The sequence below is a fragment of the Lepisma saccharinum genome, chromosome 30, assembly GCF_977018435.1.
Source record: "Lepisma saccharinum chromosome 30, izLepSacc3.1, whole genome shotgun sequence".
Taxonomy (NCBI): domain Eukaryota; kingdom Metazoa; phylum Arthropoda; class Insecta; order Zygentoma; family Lepismatidae; genus Lepisma; species Lepisma saccharinum.
In genome coordinates, this window is record NC_139258.1 from 38,270,800 (window position 1) to 38,294,055 (window position 23,256).

Sequence of the window (23,256 nt, forward strand, 5' to 3'; positions counted from 1 at the left end):
ATTTCATTTTTGCCATAGGACCAGCCCTTGAAGTGGAAAATGTTAGGTTGTGATCTTTGCTGGAGCCTTGAGGCTAGCTGGGGTGATGCTCAAAATAGGTTTAGAGGATTTGAATAAATTTTCCTAGCTGGGGCATAAACTCCCCACGTATGTCCCCTCCTCCTCATGACTTTGAGCAGTACATTAGAGAATCATATAAAGACAGTTCCGAAATAAATATGAGTTTGAAGTATGCCAGAAGTCAGGGTTGTTAAAGGTAGAAGAATTTTAAATAAATGCAATTCCGGTCCAGGAGAGAAAATCAGCAAGCGTAAATGGATTCTGGGTCATAAAGAACCTTTTTGTCTGTAAAGTATTTCAATTCGGTCCAGGAACCTTTTTCCGGATGAATTCAAATATGGTTCAGGAACCTTTTATTCTGGATGAATTTAAATACGGTCAGGATCAATTTAAATACGGTTCAGGAATTTTTTTTCTGATTATATTAAATAGGGTCGAAGTTTCGTATTGAAATGAAACAATACGCAGCTTGGACCGAATTTAAATTGTGCGAGAAAAAAGGTTCGGTCCAGTTGCGGAACCTAATAGAACCCATTAGAATGTATGGATTTCTGGACCTTTAACAACCCTACCAGAAGTGGCTCGCTTTTTGTATAAAAGAACAATTATTGTACAGATGAGAAATTTTGAAACTTGTGCCTCGTTAGAAATGAAATGTCGAATTTCAAAGTGACTTTCTGCCAATCCATTTTCATGACATAAACCCGCATTAATGTTCTCCTATTACCTGATACCTTTCAAAAAGTGAAAAAAAAGACAAGGCAGTAAACGAACATCACATCTTTACCGTATTACTTACTTTCTTGTTTGACTTCTCCATGACATTGCAATAGTCAGAGCCCTCATGTAAACAAACCTTTCGTGCACAACTGTTTGTTTGTTTGCCTTGAGCCTGTAATTTGCTAATTTTCACTTTCACCAGCATGAACTTACACCCGAGATTGATAATATCGCCACCATTTCTATCTTTTCTCACGCACTGCAGGCGACTGCCCTCAATTTCTCCTCAAACTTGCGGAATACTTTATGCAGGCAGATGTTTCTACCGGGTGATAACTTCTTCCATTTGACAGAAATTACGCAATAGAAGTGCTTACAACGATAACATTTCATTATCATCCAATTAGAAATGTTTCAAACCGTGTACCGTTACAGCAGAGGCGGCGGCAGGGGGCACCCCTTGATTTTCTTTCACACCCCTTCCATCTTTCAAAACCTATTATCAGCCGAAAATGTTGCTAACTAAACTCTTCACAGAGAAAAAAGGGTAACACTTTACTATACCGGAGACGGATTTCTTAAAATTTACAGGAGAAAGTACTTACGCAAATCATTTTCTGTAGCGTTGTTGATGTTCGGGAATGTAGTTTTGATCCATTTTAATGCGAATGCATTTGGTTTTCTACGAAAATCTATTTCCAATGCGCTATTGCTACTGCCAACATTTGCTTTCTGCACGAGAGCACAATACGCTCCCGTATTGTCCGCATATGCTAAATTGAACGAAAGGAGTGCTAATGGAACCTAACCTAACCTAGTACGCATACCTCGTCCCCGTGATGGTTCGTGGGGTTATCGTGAATTTTTAGGCTAATGTCAATGGTTTTTGGGGCTACCCGTGGATGGTTTGTGGGAAATAAGGAACAACAGTAAGTACTCGTTAATGTAAGAAATAGACATGATTTTCGTTAGAAATTCATTATTTCACCTAAAGAAATGTTCCACAATGCAGAATAGTATGTTAGCAATGTAAAAAATTGCAAAATAAATCATTGATAGGTGTCTCCGGTATAGTAAAGTAGTACCGAAAAAAATTTAGATTAACCAAAAAGTAATTACTGGCAACGAAACATTTATTTTAAAAAATGGCATACAAATAATTATTCACCAGTATTATCTTTACCATGTGAACAACCCACACAGCACACAAATGTCCAATAGATATCCACTGGATATCTTTTGGATATTTGTGTCGGAAGTTCTGGATATCCGATAGATATCCGGAAATGTCCAAAAGACATCCATTGGATATCTGCTGTATATCCATTTGTACGCACACGTGATATCCAAAATATATATTTTGGATATTTGTGTCGGAAGTTCTGAATATCCAATACATATCCAGGAATGTCCAAAAGACATCCACTGGATATCTGCTGGATATCCATTTGTGAGCATACGTGATATCCCTGAGATATCCAGAAATTGACATGTTTTGGACATTTTGGATCACTTTTGGACATTTTTTGAACATCAACTGGGACGTAATCTGTACATTATGCTTTGATTTAGATATTTTTTGTACATACTTTGGATATTGTTTGGACACGAAAAGTACAATTTTTGGACTACATAGTACATTTGGATCTCATCTGGATATTATTTCGATATGAAAAGATGCATGCAACAGTCAACCACCAATGTTTGTTATTAATTTTCTTGTTTCCTCTTAAAATAGGCACTAGTCAGGTTGGAAAGTTCAATGAACTAACCACCACAGGCTATAGCTTCTGATTATATAGTCATGAATCAGAAGTAGGGTTGCCAGATATCTAAAATAAAAAAAAACGGGACATAGACATGGATATAGTTAAATTTATTTTTATAACATTTTTGAACATTAAAAAATTAATTGTAGTTTAAAGCATTGTAAATGCCGAATTTTTAACATTTTGACAAAATTATTAATATTTGAGTGAACACTTGGCGTCCATTAAGAGGACCTTTGTTTAGAATAATCAATACTGCAGAGCATTCCCTGACATTCGCTACGAGACTCGGCGGCATGGGTCCGGCGTCAGCGCTTGTCTTTCCCGGCGAACGGGGTCCGCGACAGTCGCTAGAGTCGGTTATTAAAATTACAGTTTTCATATTGTGTACTAACCTTGACTACAGAAGGTGTTGATGTCTCTCTGCTGCAACACATTCCTGGCATCTCCGAAGGAAATTGGCATTTACACATGCAAGTTCGTCTACTGTAATTCTCCCGATTTCTCGTACAATACTCTCTTTTAACTCACGGATGGTGTGCGGATTGTCTTTGTATACTTTATTTTTTAGATTTTCCCATAAATAAAAATAGCAGGCTGACAAATCGGGGGACCTAGAGGATTTTTGAAATACCCGTTTCTTGTGAGAGGCGGCGGATAGATTTCCGAGGAGACTGTTCTAACCTCTGTCCTATCTCATAGAGTTTTTCCTCAGTAAGTACACGTGGGTTTTTCTTTCCACTTTTATTCAGAACTGACCCTGTTACTCTAAACTTTTTTACGAGCTTTAATGTAGTGGCCCTATGTGGAACGGGAACACCAGGAAATTTCTTTGTAAACGTCCTCGCACTTCTCCACAATTCCTCTTTCCGAAGTAAAGATAAATCCTTTGTTGTAATGTAAACTATTGTGATACCATATTAAGCCACAATCTTCAACACACGGACACGACACAACACAACTTCCGAGGGAGGATTATTCTGGCGTCAGTCTGCAACGTCAACAGAAAGGGAAAGAGAGCGAGAAAAACAGACTGTAGCGTGCGACTGTCACGGACCCCGTTCACCGGGAAAGACAAGCTCTGACGTCGGGCCACTTGCCGCTGAGTCTCGTAGCGAATGTATAAGAACACTTTCTTTTTGGCATGACGAAATAAGAGAAAACCTTTTACATCAGCTAACCCTGAATATTATCCACTCCACTCTGATTCCATTGACCAAGAAAATAAACAAGTGATAGTGTATTAGAACCAAAACTGCCTTTGCCAGTCGTGAGTCGCTTCTTATTCGACAATCGACAATCGACAATGAGCAGTTCTATGCCAATGTTAAGGCTCGACTGGATCGAATGGGCGATTTTTTTTAAAAAAAATCCTCTTCATTCGAAAAACCGCTGTGATATTCCAAAATATGAAAAATTACGTACGCTTAGAATTACTTCTACAGCATTGACGTGAATTTTCGTGTAGTTTTCTTTCACTGTGTCTAGATATTATCAAATGTTTCGCGATTACGTAAGTCTATTAAACGATTGATAATATCTAGAGAACAGTGAAAGAAAACTACACGAAAATTCACGTCAATGCTCTAGAAGGAATTCTAAGAGTATGTAGATTTTCATATTTTGAAATATCCAAGAGGTTTTTCGAATGGAGAGGAAAATTTGAAGAAATTCGCTCATTCGGCTGCCAAAGTCCAGCCGAGCCTTAATATAAGGATTGAGTAGAAAATGGTAATTGGTATCCAATTAGGTTAGTTATAAATTGTTATTAATTTGTTGTTGTATAAAATGATTTTGTAATTTGAATTTGTTTTTCTTTTGCTAAATACGGGACAAATGGGCATCCCGAGAACATTTTCCGGGATACCGGGATATTTCTTTAAAAAAGGGGACAATCCCGTATATACTTGGCAACCCTAATCAGAAGGGTTGGTCATGGGAGATTCACTTTTATTCACTGCTTTAAATTTTCTTCTCATCTTTGTAGCTTAATGTTCACACATCTTTCGAAGCGTGTTAAAACAAAATTTTTCATTATATTTATAATCAAATATAGACTACGATTATTTGTGTAACGAAAACTTTAGTTTCTTTTATACATTTTGCAAATGCCATCTAGCGACTGCAGCCCACACAGCACACAAACATCCAAAAGACATCCATTGGATATCCCTTGGATAATTGGGTCGGAAGTTCTGGATATCCAACATACATCCATTGGACGTCCCTTGGATATTCATTTGTCCGCATACCCATACATGATATCCAGAAATGGATATGTTTTGGACATTTCCGGATCATTTCCAAGATAAAGTATGAGAAAGTATAGCTACACAACGGGAATACTATGACCATTTTCTAATATTCGAAACACATCCTATTTATGTTCATTGTTGGATAACAAGTTCTGGATCAGTTCTAGACATGTACTAGATATCCAGAATTGGATGTATTTTAGATATCCCGTTTTGGACAAGATCTAGATATGTGTTGGATATCCAGAATTGGATGTGTTTTGGATAACCCCTTTTGGACAAGATCGGGATATGTTTTGGATATCCAGAATTGGATGTGTTTTAGATATCCAGTTTTGGAAGACATCTGGCGACGTATTGGATATTCGGAATTGGACAATGTTTCTGACAGCCAGTTCTACACACGTTTAGGCTGTGTATTAGATATCAAGAATTGGTCGAGTTTCAGATATCCAGTTCTGGATATCCAATAGACGTCTCAAGGTTATACAGAATTGGATATCCAGAAATGGATATCTAATGGACATCCATAATATCCATGGATCTGATCTGGACATTGTGGGTATCTAATGGATATCCCTGGGAGATTGGTGCTGTGTGGGAAAGTCGTAAATAAATGATATTTAGTAATAGGACGCATTTTGCAAATAGTTATCAAAATATGTTAGGTATCTTTGAGTCTGTTAGGAATTTACCCTTCGCTCCTCACGACGTTAGCCAAAGGCAACACTGCCAGCATGGTCATTAGAAGGCAAGTAGAAATGCATTATGCTTATGGGAGTATTATTTAATTTGTTCTCTTGGGAATATCAAACTTCCGATAGTATAGAAAAATATATCAAAGGAAAGAGGTCAAATTGAAGATGTTATTGGCAGGCGGAAAAGCCGAAACTTACATTTGATTAGCTGTTACTTGAAGTTATTGCGTTTTTCTTCTCCATAAAGAATACATGGAATTCTGAAAATTCTTATTCATCGTATTTTTCAAATATCATATCTAGCCTAATAATGAACATACAAAAACGCTTCCACTTGCAACATGGGAGAAATTCATACTCTCTTGAACGCCGGTTTTCTTAGTAGCAGTGCCTATTCGAGACGATATTGAAATAAATGCACAACTGGTGCGAAAATATCACTCTTCACCTTAAGCACATACCCAAAAAGCAACTGCTGAAGCATGACCAAAACCTCCATTTGTTGGAGGTTAGTTCCATATAATGAAGAGCTCGGTCTGACAAAAAATATAATCCTTCCTAAGCTCGCAGATCCGAATCAACTATCACGAACAACATACTGATGATACGAATTTATCAATTTATCAATAAAACTAAAAGGACTGGATTTGGAGCTAAATTTATTCTCGTGGAGCTAAAAAGCTCCTTGGAGCATTTCGAAATTTTAGAAGCCAAACGAATGTGAAAAATAGCCAGATCTGGCTCCGAAACAGCTAAATTGGCAACAGTGCTGGAGCATCATGTCAGTTAGTTAGATATTTTCTGATCCGTCCTAACCTGACAATCAATCAATTTATGAATTAATAAATGAGTGGTATAAACAATTATCTTCCGCCCATTAAGAGGTCTGAGTGTAAACGGTCCAATTAATCTATGAAATCCTCTTAAAGCGAATCTTCAAAGTATATTTGACTACTACGAACATTGATGATCAAAACATCTAATTTTATGGCAGTTTTAGCCATCCGATCCTCCCGAATAATGCACTATACTCAGTGGCGAAGCGTCCTAAGAGGCCCAGAGGCCCAGAGGCCGGGCCTACCCTAATATATTTGCCTATTACGGATTATTTTATTACTTATAAATTTCATTAAACGACGCTTAATAAAATAAAACTGAAATTCTAGGTCTTCCGATAATTACCGCAAGTTTGCAACCCTGCCTCGAACCGTATCTGCGCATTCAGCGAGGCCCGCCTGAGAGTGCTTCAGCTGATCCCATAACAACCTATGTGATTCGTGCGTGAAAACATAATTTCATAAGTTCGCTTGTAACGTAAACTGAGAGGCCGGCCTCTTTTCTCTCTCTCCCTGACTTCCGAAAAGTGCCGATCGTGTACGAGCGCGTGACGAAGCAGGCAGTGGACGCACAGAGCTTGTTGAAGCAGCGTTTCCATTGAAGATTCAGAGCTGTGCCGGGAGCGGAGCACACCCAGCTGCTAACATGTAGCGAAAATGTGTTGCTAACACCTCTAAGCCGCCTCCTAACCTATCAAAGTAGGCATTATTAGAATTCTAACTGCAAATAATGCATGCAAGTTGGTTACCAGCGTTAAATTTGGTGCTTTCAGCTCTATTGAGGAACCGCTTTTCGCGAAGTGTTAGCTGCTGGATGTGCCTCACACCAATCTCGATTCGGAGAGGGGAAAGTATTTTATTTCTTTGAGGAAAGGGATATTGAGGCGAAATTTCCTTTCATGATTAGTGACGTAACTGAAAACGCCCTACTTTTAAAATGGGGCAAAGTACAATGCAAACGTATAGAGAAAATCCGTTACTGAAATTTTCTGGTCGGTGTGTTACACAGAAAGGTGTCCGTGTTCTCATTTAGCATTTCATCCTTTTCTAAATCATACTATAATTTTTTTAAAAAAAGTCGCGTGTTGAAGAAGAATTATATGCGTAAAAGAGTTAAAAAGAAATAATTGATTGATAGATTTAGTTTATTTTTCTTGGCTTTCTGCTATTTTTGGCTAATTGGGAAGATGAGAATGAGCGATAATATGATGACATTGACGAAGGGACACTCACAAAGAACACCTATGCCCAGGTGGGGATTCGAACCTGAGTCCCTTGTCGTAGTGCGGTGTTATAACCAATCCGCCGCGGAGGTCAGCATTAAAAAAAAATAATACTGTTATTGAAGTAGCAAATAATTTTTACGAGCAGCTTAAATATAAGAAATGTAAGAGGGCTAGGGCCTCACAGAACAGCTTTTTCATTGGGTGACGCATGGTCAGAACATCGAGTCCCATTGTCACTGTTTTCTGACCGTCGAGACAGTAGAGCCTTTATTCTCATATATCTAATTGAGACTAGATTAAAGTAGAATCTGAACCAATGCCTCCAGGGGGGATTCGAACCTTCTACTTCTTGATTGGCGAGAGCGTTAGTAACAGTGACGTGCACTGAGGAGTAGCTAGTCTAGCAGAGATAGATTAATCAATCTCACATATATAATTATTTTCAAATCACAATATTTATTGTATTGTTAAAGCCACAGTTCATATGCAACACTTTCTTTTTCACGCGCTTCTCGTCCCTCGGTGTGATCCGCGGGCAAAACTGGCCTAGCTCGCTCTTCTTCTGCATTAGCAGTTCCAGGTAGAAACAGGTTTCCGAAGGAAAGGGGAAGATTTCTGCCTCTACCTCCCTTGTCCCCTCGTCCCCGCTGAAATGGTTGAAAGCCTGTGGTTTCAGGTCCCCCAGTCTATCTCCTATAGGACAGATAGGGGATTGGTTTCCCTTGATTCTTTGTAAATCCTCTAAAGAACTCAGTAGTACTTACGTATGTTCTCTGTATTTACAGAACCTTATGAAATGTAGTTTTAGTATTTATGAAATGGGAACGTGTTATGTGCAAACAATAATGTTATGCTTTCTTTCTTTATTTTTTTTTCATATATGGAATATATAATGATTAAATAACAAATATTTGCTCATGCTCTCTCTCGCTCTCGTTTTAGTAGTGTTTTATTTAAATATACTAATCTCTTGGCCTCCAACTGATGAAATTTATTTGGGCAAGAGAACGTACATTCATATTGTTGTTGGTTTGGTTTATTTTACTTCGCTTTTCTGCCAGATTTGGTTATCGCGAAAATGAGGATGAGTGATGATATGATGAAATTGATGAAGAGACCTCGAACAATCCAGGCCGGGATTCGAACCTGTGATGAGCGCGCATTCTTGTTCCTGTGTTGTACTCTGCAGTGAACAATGAAACATATTGAAATGAAAAATGTATCTCAGAACTCAAGAAGCCAAATGAATATTATTGAAGAAACTACAAAAAAGTGTATTTTGTTACCTGTTTTGTTTCTGTGTATAAAGTGGACTTAAAACACCAAATCAACCAACCGTGGGGGAGTGGTTATCACACCGCGCTACGACACCAGGAGTTCCAGGTTCAAACCCCGACCTGGGCATGGGTGTTCTTTGTGTTTGTCCCTTCATTAATTTATCGTATCATCTTCGTTATTAACCAAATATGAGAAAAAGTCAAATCATTGATTGATTGCTCGCTTGATTTGGTTTATTTTACTTCGCTCCTCCGCCACTTTTGGCTAATCGCGAAGATGATACAATATAATTGATGAAGGGACACACTAAGAATACCCATGGCCAAGCCGAGATTCGAACCCAGGATCTCTGGCTTAGTAGTCAAATCAAATCTTTTATATTTTCGAATGGGGGTGGAGGTTACGTGTACTTTTTTTAGTACTCATTCATCATTTTGCAATCTTTTCCTGTTACTGACGTTCTATTTTTAGGAATACTGTGTCCTAAAGGGGGGAGGGTTATAACCCACACCAACCCCACCCCCTTGAGCATGCCACTGATTGCTACCCCAAGTGTCAACGTCACCGCACGTCACTGGTTAATAACTACATTATCCTTTACAATCACTATCCCGACTTTTTCGAACAGCAGTAGACGAGATTCAGGCAATATGTTATATTTTATTTTCTAGGGGCTATATTTTAACATACTACTGTTTAAAAAAAAATCACATCTTACTCTCCTCCCCCCCCCCAATCCCTGCTCCGTCCTGTGCCTACCCTTCCAGACAGCACGCTTCGCCACTGAATAGTACTTGCAATCTTCCATTACCAAAGTAACGCTTAAATGGTGCCCCAAATTTCCTGCTAGACACTAACTAACTAACTCTCTAGCCTTCTTAAAGCCGAAGGTTCATGGCTGCAGCAACACAAGCCTTCCATCTGTCCCTATCCTGAGCGCGATCTATATGTTCTTTTCCATCCCTACCGATTTCCTTTAGGTCCATCTCAACATTATCCCTCCATCTTCGTCTTCCTACAGGTCTCTTACCATCAGGTTTCCCAACAAGAATCCTGTAAACTCTTCTTTCCTCTCCCATTTGTGCCACATGGCCTACCCACCTAAGTCTTCTGGATTTAATCATTCTAATAATTTCTGGACATGAATACAAATTATGTACTTCTAAATTATGTAACCTTCTCCACTCAACCTGTCTCCTCATCCCTTTTAGGCCCAAATATTTTCCTAAAGATCTTATTTTCAAATACTCTCAATTTACGTTCCTCTTTCAATGTAACGAACCAAGTTTTACATCCATATAATACTACAGGCAAAATTACTGTTTTGTATATTTTAACTTTTAGTTTCTTAGATATTAAACGAGAAGACAAACATTTATGAAGAGAGAAGTAACATGCATTTCCTGAATTAAGCCTGCTTTTTATTTCCTCTTTAATCATTTTTATCTGTTAGTATTACTCCTAAGTACTTGAATTTGGAAACTGGCTCAAACAAGTTGGTATCAATAATTGATTTTGATTATTACCTAACACTTGGTTTTGGCCTGTAAGCATATATTTAGTTTTCTCTTTGTTAACTTCCAAACCTATCTCTTTAGCTGCTTTGAAAAATACTTGAGGATTATTCTTAATTGTATTTTTATCATCCCCCAGTAAGTCTACATCATCTGCATATGCTAACAGCTGAGTGACACCGTTTAATTTTAGTCCTTCGTTAGTTTCTTTTACCTTCCTAACAGCATATTATAAGGTAAAATTAAAGAGCAATGGAGATAATGCATCATCTCCTTGCTTTAACACATCATGAATTGTAAATTTGTCAGACATATTAATATGGAATAAAGAAGAAATCCCTCAACAGTGGAAAGAATCCATACTTGTTCCTGTGTTTAAAAAAGGTGATAAAATAAATAAGAATTGGGAGCACATACGTAATGCAATAGAATCAGCAGCTAAAGACAGTATAGGATACCATAAACCAAGAAAAAGTAAGCCTTGGTTTGATAACGAATGTCATAATCTAATAGAAATAAGAAATCAGGCTAGACTTAGGTGGTTAAATAACTCTGATGATACAAATTTAAGCAATTATAATAGAATAAAGCGAGAAGTTAACCGCACGTTTAGAAGTAAAAAAAGAGATTACTTGAAGAGTAAATTTAACGAAATTGAAACAAACAGCAAAAACAAAAATTTCATAGATTTATATAAAGGTGTAAATGAATTTAGAAAGGGGTGGCAACCTAAAGTAAACTTGATAAAAGATATAAACGGTGATTTTTTGGCCGATCCAAATGCATAGATGGAAGAACTATTTTAATGACCTTTTAAATGTCCATGTAGGAGATTAACCAGAAGTAAATGAAATACACACAGCAGCACCTTTAGTTCCAGAACCTAACTTGACTGAAGTAAAAGATGCTATTAAAAGGCTAAAGAATAACAAAGCACCTGGCATTGATTTAATACCAGCTGAGTTAATTATATATGGTGGGAATTCGTTAATATGTCAAATTCATAAATTAATTTGTTTAATATGGAATAAAGAAGAAACTCAACAGTGGAAAGAATCCATAATTGTTCCTGTGTTTAAAAAAGGTGATAAAATGAACTGCAATAATTACCGTGGAATTTCTCTACTCTAACAAGACTAACCCCATATGCAAATGAAATTATAGGTTATTATCAATTTGCATTTAAACGTAACAATCAACTACAGATCAAATTTTTCACATCAGACAGACACTTGAAAAAAAAGTGGGAATATAATCAAAATGTCCATCAGCTATTCATTGATTTCCAAAAAGCATATGATTCGGTCAAAAGAGATAAATTATATAATATATTAGTCGACTTTGGAATCCCTAAGAAGCTTGTTAATATGATAAAAGTATGCACCAGTGAAATAGAAAGTAAAATTCGTGTGGGTATTAAACAAATTAATTTATGAATTTGACATATTAAGGAATTCCCACCATAATTAATTAACTCAACTGGTATTAAATCAATGCCAGGTGCTTTGTTATTCTTTAGCCTTTTAATAGCATCTTTAACTTCAGTCAAGTTAGGTTCTGGGACTAAAGGTTCTGCTGTGTGTACTTCATTTACTTCTGATTTATCTCCTACATGAACATTTAAAAGGTGATTAAAGTAGTTCTTCCATCTATTTAAAATATCGTTTGGGTCAGCCAAGATATTGCCGTTTTTATCTTTTATCAAGTTTACTTTAGGTTGACATTCCTTTCTAAATTTGACAGTTTGATTTGGTGATCTTTCTTAATTCTATCATCAGCAAATTTTCCTGTATTAAATTTTAAAACTTTTAGATTTTGTTGCTTATGATTTATCACTGAGAGTCTTTCTCTTAATTTAGCAATTACTAAATAATGGTCACTGGCACAGTCAGCACCTCTATGTGTACGAACGTCAATTATACTAGTATGCCTTCTCTTATCAATGAGAATATGATCTATCTGATTATGAGTTTTACCATCTGGAGAAGACCAGGTACATTTATGGATATCTTTATGTTTAAAAGTGGTACTTTTCACAATTAAATTTCCTGCTATGCACGCTTCTTATTTTTTGAAAATATATACTAATGAATTAATTAAAATTATTGGGTGCGTCCATCTGTGTACATAGCGTAGCTTCCCAGTTTCCTCACGGTGGTGGGTGACCACTGGTCCCATACACAGGCCGAAATCTCAGGAGAAAAGTTGTTACGCTTCCCCCAGGAGACATGTACGCATCCCATAACCGGAGCCCAAAGGATGACCTTAGACCGCACGGTCACAGTGCAGGACTTACATATCATATCAGCAGACTCAAAATTAAGAACTACTAGGGTGAATCGAAAAATTAAGTTACACCCAACCCGTGTTCCTGTACTAAGAGAGATAAAATAATCACGCTTGGTGGCAACACTGTCTGGAATGTTTTCTTCACACACCAGAAGCAGCCGTGCTTCAGCTGGTTTAGTATGTGAGTAGTCACAGTGTGAGAATGGCACGTCGTATTGAGGTGGCGTCCAACATTGAGGTGTGCTCCGTCGTCCGATTTTTGTGGGCATGAAGGCATAATCGGAGTGAAATCCATCGCCAAATTGTCGATTTGTATGGTGAGAATGCGATGTCAGGCCCCATGATCGCAAAATGGTGCCAGATGTTCAAAGAGGGAAGATCGAACATGAACGACGAACCGCATGTCTGGCAGCCTGCAACTGTGAACACTATCGACAATGCAGAGCGTGTGACTGCAATCATTGTTGCTAACCACCGCGTTAAAATTAAAAAGATTGCAAGTGAACAGAAAATATCCTATGGTAGTGCGTCTATGCTGATTCATGATCAGATGGATTATCGTAAACTGTGCTCTCGCTGGGTGCCAGGCTTGTTTACTGACGGGCACAAAAATCAATGTTTTGATGCTGCGCTCTCATTTCTTCGGCGTTATTCCACGGATGGTCCGCAGTTTCTGAGCTTGTATTTGCCTGCATATGACTAAGTTCGTTTAGCTGCAGTGTCCATTTTTCAGGTTTTTTTTTTTTTGTAGGGGACACCAGCAGAAAATCTAGGAGGAGGTCAGGTTGACGAAAAGGAGCCACTTGCAACCTCCATGGCACCATTTTAAAAAAAAAAAATCAAGATGTCTGCAACTTTTTAAAGGTAAGTTTGGATGCAGAAAATGTCTGGGCTGGTCGTTTATATGCCCCTCCCAGAGCCGGGCATGAATGTGTTAAGTAACCCACATGTACATTAGATGAAAGCTTAGATTTACAAGTGTTTGTCATTATAGACTCGCAATGAAGTCCAAAAAAAAAAAAAAAAGAAGAAGAAAGATCCATTGTGCATGTGAGAGTGTTGATCTTGTAACACAGATCCAAACTTAAATAGTTGCCTTACAAGCCGAATGTGATTTTTTTATTGTTATTATTATTATTAGCATTTGTGTACAAAGAACAAAACTAAATCAATTGCTCTGATCCAAAGTGACAAAACAGAGGTTGAAAGTAAATGCCGAGAAAATCTCAACCTACTACAGTAGATCACAACTATCGGAAAATATGAAGCATCCAGTTATGGTAGGGTTTGTTAGTGTCAAAATTTGACTACATTGTTGTACGATGAAATCAACCACCAAACTTTGCACACCGGATCTACACAACTTACACAAGGTGCGGCAGAAGTCATTAGACAGTTTTAAATTAGCACCATTCACTTCTGCCGATAGATAGCGTGCTGTTTCACTCGTTATTTAGTGAAGCAGCTCAAAGCCTTCAGTAGACATGGAGGTCTGGTCAAGTGAGTACCGCGTGTATGCTGTGGAGCGGTTTTTCAAGAACAATGATTCAGCTACTGCAACGCAACGTGACTTCAGACGTAAGTTTAATATTGGAAGAAATGGGAAGGTCCAACACACGCCAGACAATTTTAACTTGGGTGAAGACCTTCAGAAGCACTGCATCTAAAGGAATCCATAAGAGCTGAAATTCAGAACATTCCACTGGAGATGCTGCGCAAGATGATGGAATCTGTTATGCAGTGTGCAGAAATATGTTTGCAGAACAATGGAGCTCATCTCACCGACATTATTTTCAAATCGTGAACACCAAATGAAATGCTTTTGTATGTACCTTGCAGCAATATAAGTGTTTGATCATTAGTTTATATTACAATGCATAGTTTTGGAATTTCAAACTGTCTAATGATTTTGCTGCACCTTGTATGTGGAGGTGACAGATTTGACCAGCTGACATCTTGAAATTTTGAAGAACCATTCACAATCTTCAATAACCACTTGGAATTTTATATCGGATCAGTAGAATGTTGCTTATTGGTATCGGTAAATTCTATATTGGTAATTTATCGGTATCAGCCAAAATTTTATATCGGTCCATCCCTAATATATACCGGGTGTTTCATAAATAACTGAGGGATTACAAAAATTTATTGCAAGTAAATTATTGAACTTACATTCATGAAACCAGTTCAGAACAATCAAGGAACTCCAACAGTTGGTGGGTGAATGTTTTAAGCTGAGAGTTCATATCCCTGCTGCCCACATCCCTCACAGTGTTTTATGCAATGTTTTGATCCCCAAGATCACTGGACCTTACACCATGCGACTACTTTTTGTGGAGTTTCATCAAAGACAGGGTATTCGTCCCACCGATGCCACATGATAACGGAGCCCTACAGGAGCATATCATCGCAGCGATACACTATCAACCGGCCTATGTTGATGCGAGTGTGGAAAGAACTTGACTATCATGTCGATCTGTGCCGTGTCAACCGTGGTTCACACATTGAACGTAAGTTCAATACTTTACTTGCAATAAATTTATGAAACCATGGGATGTGAATTACTCTATGTGATCAGAAGTATCCGGACACCCACCTGAAAATAAAGTACAAGTTTGGGCAACCCTCCATCGGTAACACTGGCAGTCAATACGGTGTTGACCCACCCTTAGCCTTGATGACAGCGTTCACTCTCACAGGCATACTTTCAATCAGGTGTCGGAAGGTTTTCTGAGAAATAGCAGCCCATTCCTCGCAGAGCACCAAAATGAGAAGAGGTATTGATGTGGATCGGTGTGGTCTAGCATGAAGTCGGCATTCCAAAACATCCCAGAGATGTTCTATGGGATTCAAATCAGGACTCTCCGCAGGCTAGTCCATTAGTGGGACATTGTTGTAGTAAAACCACTCCCCAACAAGCCCTGCAGTATGGACAGGTGCTCGGTCATGTTGAAAGACACAATGGTCATCCCCGAACTGGTCTTAGACGGTAGGCAGCATGAAAGCTGTTAAAATGTCAACGTAAGCTTGTGCCGTGACATTGCCATGTAAAGCAACAGGGGGGGCCAAGCCCCTCCAGGAGAAACATGACCACACTGTAACCCCACCACCTCCGAATTTCACTGTCGGCACTATACAGGCTGGTAGATGTCGTTCACCAGGCATTCGCCACACCCTACCATCGGATCGCCATATTGTGTACTGTGATTCATCACTCCACACAACGGTTTTCCACTGTTCTATGGTCCAGTTTCGACGCTCCTTGCACCACACGAGGCAGCGTTTGGCATCTGTCTGTGTGATGTTTGACTTATGGGCAGCTGCTTGGCCATGGAAACCAAGTTGCCGCACCTTGCGCCAAACAGTAATGGTGTTTGGAGTGTGATGATGGCAATGGATGATTGACGATAATGCTGTATGACCCTCTTCAACACTCGATGGTCTCTGAAGGTCAACATGGGAGGTTGGCCTGCACGCTTTTGGATAACATTGGAAACAGTGGACAGAGGGATGTTTAGGAGGGTGGAAATCTCACACACAGACTTCCTACACAAGTGGCACCCAACCAACTGACCACGTTGAAAGTCTGCGAGTTCCTCAGCCCATCCCATACTGCTGTCTCACACTGTCTGCAGACTACTGAGTTCGCTGACTATGTGTTCCACGCGGTAGATGGCAGTACTGTGTCACCCTCTATGATAAACACATGTTTCGTGGTGTGTCCGGATACTTTTGATCACATAGAGTATATGTTTACATGCATAAAATAAATAACATGAAAGAATTCTGCACTATTTACAGGCAATTTATGTACATCATATTGAATTGAATTGTTGTTTTAAGTGCACTTTATGCACAGAAAGGCTCATGAGGACTGGACCTACAGTTTTTAAAGTGGGATCCGAACTACTTTGAATGTGCCTCCACCGGGAATCGATTATCAGAAACTTCAGCCTGCACAACATATTGTCCAAGAAATAACATGCATTTCAAATGTATGACAAATACGTGAATAAATTTCAATGCAATAAAATTCACTAAAATTATCTTGCAAACATTGCCAGGATGAAAAAATCATGTAGATGTTTATAAAATTAAACATTTATTTGCACTTCTTTGTATAAAAAATTACTACATACAGTAACGTCTACTAGAGAACTTCACATAAAATTCCACTTTCTTGTGCAGAAAAATATTTTGTGTACATTATCATCTTAAAAATACATGCTTAGAATACCAAATAATTGAGAAAGTCTTACAAAAAATTCTCTCATTTCACAAAATTACATCCTCAACCATTACATAAGATCAGTATGCTGTACGAAAACTTGTCATAAAGTAAACACTGAATTCACCCACTATTATTATGCAAACAATCACCAGATTTGGTCAAATTAGTCATATTTTGTGGCTTTAATAAATAATATTTAAAAAGGCACATAGAGGTCACCCAATATTTGGCATTAACGTAATATGCAAAACAAACTATGAATATGTTTAAAAATAGACATTCTTGTTTATTTTCTAAAACACATTTAGTGACTGAGGTAGATACATAATGTACATTCCTTGTTGAAATTTACAACATGTATTCCAAGAGCATTCCACACAAAATTTTCACTAATTTTACAAAAAGGAAAGAAGCTGGGTACTTCCGTTGAAGAGTTTGTGTCATATGAGGTATAATTTATCACTCTGTGAATGTCAGGTAAGTTAGCAACATTACATGAATATTAGGGAAACAATCTCTATGGCTACCTAAAAAGTTAGTAAAAGATATGGTTACACCATTTTAAATCTTGTCAGTGATGTCTATGACCAACTGAGTTATGCGAGGCTTCCTATTGCCAATTCCAGATTCAAAGCCTGGCTTAAGCCTTGTTTGAATTATTACAGATCTCATGTACAGTATGCACAATTGTAAGTAGTTACAGTGGAACCTCTATTTACATTTTCCCACATTATACGTTCAATCATGATGGTCCCAACATAGTAAAAATGTTATAAACTCTGTACTCAGTTTGTATACTCTTGTCAATGACATCTAAAAAATCTTGTCATATCAAAATATACTGTCAGCTACTAAACTGTTTTTACACATTCTTAAACATAAAATTAATTTATGAGGATAAAGATTATAATTTATCTTACTTCAATGTCACAATTTCTTTACGATTTATATACAATGAAACGTTATGCTCATTTCATCATCTGTAACATGTTTACACATAAAATAATGCAAGAATAACGTTTGTGAAGAACATATCTAAAATGTACTAGTGTGAAGAGAACAGTACTAAGAGATGTCTAACTTTTAACAAGTACAGTGGAACATCGATTTTACGTTTTTCAGGGGACCAAGCTGAAAAAACTTAAATGCAGGAAAATGTAAAAATGGGGAAAATTTTATAGCAATTTGCTCAATTGGGAGCATGGATATTGAATGTATAATGCGGGAAAATGAAAATCTGAGGAACGTAAAATCAGGGTTCCACTGTAATAACTTATTCGTTTTTGTTGTATTTCTACCTCCACAAGTTACTCACAAAGACAAGGATGAAACTGTTGATGGGATATTTCTTACTCCAGGATTTTTTACATTAAGGATGAAGCAAAATAGGCTTCCAGATAATGCTGAGTCTGCAATTTTGTATCATAATTGGAAATAAACTGGCACTCTGGCATTTGATGCGAACTTTTTAGTTCCAGCCCAAGTTCTGGGCTTGGAAATTCCCAATGGCATATTTTGCAATAAATCTTGTAGCAGGCAAGATACAAGATGCACACATCTTGCTTCTAGTTTTGTCAAGTGTTTCGCCTTATTTGCATGTGTGTGTGTGTGTACATAAAATTAATTGCTTAGTTTATTTTACTTCCCTTTTCTGGCACTTTTGGCTAATTGTGAAGATGAGGGTGAGTAAATGAAATGGCACTCACAAAAAACCCACCAATCCCCAGGTCAGGATTTGAACCCAGGACCCTGGCATTGTAGTGCACTGTGACTACCACTCCACATCATGGAGGTCAGAATGCATATGCATTAAAGTCATACTATCAGTGATCATGACTGGAGAGGGGTTGGGGTCAGGCATCCCCCGGTTGCTTTTTGCCATACACATCATGCAAAACTAGGTAACAAAAATGTAATGCTCCCTCAGTGTAAAATATGCATTTTTGGTCATGTTATACGTGACTGTCCCTCCTCCCGCAACACACATTTTTTTCTACTTCTTCACTTATTTTTTTGTATCATTACTGTGTAAAATACCAAAAAGTTACTATAAAACTATAACCGATATGTGCCTCAATACATTAAAAACATTTTGATTCAAAATGCACAAATACATACATGTGAATGTGTAGCATTGTATTTAATAAACTTATTAAGTAATAAGAGTAGTAGAAGTTTCAACTCGAATTAATACACATGTCAGGTAACTGATCTCGTAAACCTTCCCTCTGTAGTGGGTGCTCCCAATTCTTCTGACATTTTCAAATATCTTTCTTCACCACATTTATGGAGAAAAAGGAATGAAAATCACAACTGCTTTAGGAAGTAATTCAAACTAAGTTTTTCATAATTTCTGATGAATCAGAGTCACATTGGGGGCTATTGTGACCAGAATAATGCAAGCAAATTTAAAGATTTTAATAAGATTCAGACAGCTGCTAGATATTGCTAGAGGCAATTATTTTTGGTAAATAAAAAAGCAAAATTTCGGTACAAAAAGCGAGTCAACTTCAGGTTCAAAAGCGGTAAATAAAATACAATTTTGCTGTTATAGCGGTGAAAAAGCGATACATAAAATGACATTTTGGTTTTAAAAATGTGAATGTAATTCCAAATTTGATTTAAAAACTACACTATTACACAAAATACACATATCCCTTCTAATAGCACATTAAATCATTACCAGAATATTAAGTTTGTTCCTGTATAAAGGGGTCCATTTTTGCTTCTCAAATATTTATAGCAAAATTAATTAATTTTCTATGAATTGCATAACTCACAGGATACTTCACACTACAGAAAGTATAGCGTCGGTATATAAATAGTAATTTCGTGTTTAAGAGTCTATTTCGCATTTTGCAGTTCATTTCGCATCATTTCGTGACAACACAGGGTGTGAAAATGTACCTCACACCTTTCAGAAACATGGAAAATTAACTTTACAATGCGTTATTTCACATTTCATGTTTTCGTCATAAATGAAATATGCATGCTTCTAGATATTGCATTTCAATGAAGTTGGTCAAAGTGTTTGAAGAAGACAGACTTTATATCTACGAAACTTACAATTTGCTTTTACTGTGGTCCTATGATACCGCACTTTTGCAGTAGATGTATGATAAGATATACCTAGTCTTACCATAAATACTGTAACAACTTTTGAGGGTGGCTGTACCTCCGACCGTACAAGCATGCACATGCTGGAACTGTGACGTGAAATGTGAGTCATTGCTGGTTGAGGTGCAGAAGTGGAAAGTCGTGTGTTTGAAGTGTTCAAGATGGAATGGGGCGAGTACGGGAATTGTGTGGTTGTTATAGCTCTGCATAAGGTAGGGCAAATCTCCAGGGGAGATTTTCAAACTTCTGCAGAAGCTGGAAATTAATAAGATTCGTTTGCCGCACAATCCAGCGCTTCATTGAGACTGAGGCTGTGAAAGATAGCCTGAGGCAAGGCAGACCACGCACAGTACGGACTCCATAATTGGTAAAAGCCGTGGTGGCACGTGTCAGTGATGACTCGAGAGCTAAAATATCCAAAATGTCTACGTCTCGTAAGTTAAGCAGTGACCTTGGACTCCATGCTTACAAACGACGCAAAGGACACTTCCTGACAAGTGAATTGAAGCGCCAGAGACTCCTAAAATCAAAGCGCTTACTGCAGCGTTACGTGACACATTGACATCGTCGCATCTTTTTTACAGATGAAACGATTTTCAGTATTGAGGAGACTTTCAATGCCCAAAATGACAGGGTATATGCCAAGTACGCTAGAGAAGCTGGTGAAAAGGCTGCAAGGGTCCAGAGGGGTTATCATCCTTCATCAGTCATGGTGCGGTGGGGTGGGGTGTCAGCTACGAGGGCACAACGGAGCTCCATTTCTGTGAAAAATGGGTCAAAACATCAGCCAAAGTGTACCAGAAGACAGTGCTCGAGAGACCATGGGTAGAACTGGAGCTTCCAACAGGATTCAGCCCCAGCACATAAGGCCCGAACAACACAACAGTGCCTGAAGGCAAATGTTCCAGACTTCATTTCCACTTCAGATTGGCCTTTTGCACGTCCGGACCAAAACCCTTTGGACTACAAATTGTGGTCCAAGCTTCAGGAGATGGCTTGCAAGAAGAGACATCCCAATATTGAAAGTTTAAAGCGGTCTCTTCTGAAGGCAGTTGCTGATTTTCCAGTCGATGTGTTGCATAATTCAATTGATGCGTGGCCACAAGGACTTACGGAATGTGTGCGTGCTAAGGGTGGCCATTTTGAATAATGATTTGTGATTTTGATTTTTCATGCATCCATTTCAGTAATGTTATTAGGATATTAAAATATCTCTTAGCATTTTGTGTCAATTTACTTAAAACTTTGTGAAAGTATTTATGGTAAGACTACATATAGAGAAACCCCAATTTTACATTCCTGGATTTTAAATTTACCCGCATTTTAAGTTTTTTCAGCTTGGTCCCCTCAAAAACATAAAATCGAGGTTCCACTGTATTTCTCTTACGTTATTACTATTGTTTCTGATGAAAAAGTATTTATTGTAGCTGATATTTGGCAGAAAAATACTGTCTCAGTATTGTTAGTACCAAAACCCTATCATAGCAGGAGACCTAATTGTAAAATGTATACAAAATGGAGCACTTCAAATTTGCATCTCAAAATTTTCATTATTTTCTCACCAAAATGTATCTATCTACCTTTCTTTGTTCAACAAGACTTCGCACAAATATACCAACATAACAGAGATATGTATTAAATTTATTTTTATTTACTTTAGTTTAATAGGATGGCCATAGTGGCCTGAAGAAGAAGAATTATTGTGTACAATTTCAATGTTCTTCTTCTTTTAACTTCCATGACAATTATTTGGAAGGCAAGTGTATAAACTTAATTTCCCATGACAGTCTTGTGGTTCAGCAAAACAGAAAAGCACACTTCACTTCTCCATGATAATTACTTCTTCTGCTATGATCTGTTTTGCACATCATAGCATATTTGAAAAGTTTATTGGAGGACTTACAGGCTGTCCACTACTGGTTAAAATTAAGAAAATTATATATTTTGCATTAGATACAAAGATAAAGGCTAAAGAAGAATGTGTACTAATGTGGGTTCACTGATTTGAGAAAAATGGTAAACAGCTAAAATTTTCCTAACCAAAAAAACTGTGGAGGTGAAAACTTTTCTTTATCAAAATGCCAGTTTTATCTTACCACCTCTAATTATGATGCACAAATTAGCAACTGATATCTTTTAACATATCCTATGCCACCAGTAGCATACTAACATCTCATAAAAAGCACTAATTTAAAAACAGTTGAAATGAGATAATACCACATAAGTAATATATCCCTTTTCAAAATAATCACCAATAGTAATAAAATAACACAAATTAGAATCACATGATGACAAGAAAGAAGAGACAAAAAAAAAATCCACCAATAAAATATTAGACAGTAAAATGTCTATTGATAAAATGAATTAGCAAATTTCACATTACAAGATGGAAGAATACGTGGAAGAGTTTCGTGTCCTGTAGAGTAGAAATTGCATTTTTGCTTGGGAGGACATGTTTGTCTTGAGACTTCTATTTACTTCCACCATCACTCAATGGTTCTGGACTATCCTGTGTGTAAAGACAAATTTACATACATATTAGATACTTGTGCTATATATGTGTGTGAGAGATTAAGATTACATATATACACACTGACACAATACGTATCCATACACGGTGTTCAGAAATTATTTGTCAATTTTGTAAGGCCATATTTTCACCAATGGTGTACAGAAATACATGATACTACAACCATTTGAAAGAGGAATATTTGCATAAAGTGGGCTTAAAGCAACAACTCAACTCATTCCAAGAATATAACTTCCATCTACTGACATATAATTTATATATACACATTTCATATTGTTACATTTCATCAGAAAACATGTTCTTTTTGTCAGACATATACAGTGGTCCCTCTATAATCCGGCACTTCGCCAATGCGGTCCCTCCAGTAGTCTGACATTGAGCGAGCGGGGAGCATAAAAGGGAAAGCAAGTTACTGCATGTCGGTGTCAGAGACCTTGACACAAGGTAACACTAGGCTTAGTATAGTGATCTGTACATGTCATTGTTGCACACGCAACCCCACGTGCACCTTTTTTTGTCTCAGTGTTAATTACGTGTATTGCTGCAAGTGCTGTGAGTGAAAAATGTCCCTACAGAGCAAACGAAAACATAAAACTTCATCTCTAGCTGAGAAACACGCAACAAAAAGGTGAAAAGTTCGTGACCCCGCTAATGAATTTGGAGTAGGCCATGCTACAATACACGACATAAGGAAGAACAGTGAAAAGATTAAATCTTTCTTCAAAAACAATGA

The 23,256-nt window shown here is 37.6% G+C and overlaps 1 protein-coding gene across 1 annotated transcript in view; it reads right to left on the minus strand.

Moving 5' to 3' along the window:
• Positions 1-21,076: 21,076 nt before the first annotated feature.
• Positions 21,077-23,256, minus strand: part of LOC145981860 (uncharacterized) — a 43,086-nt gene continuing 40,906 nt past the window's right edge. The window contains exon 8 of the mRNA XM_083115310.1: positions 21,077-22,502. Coding sequence (XP_082971436.1) covers positions 22,464-22,502 — 39 coding nt within the window. The 3' untranslated portion in view covers positions 21,077-22,463. The remainder of the gene's footprint in view (positions 22,503-23,256) is intronic.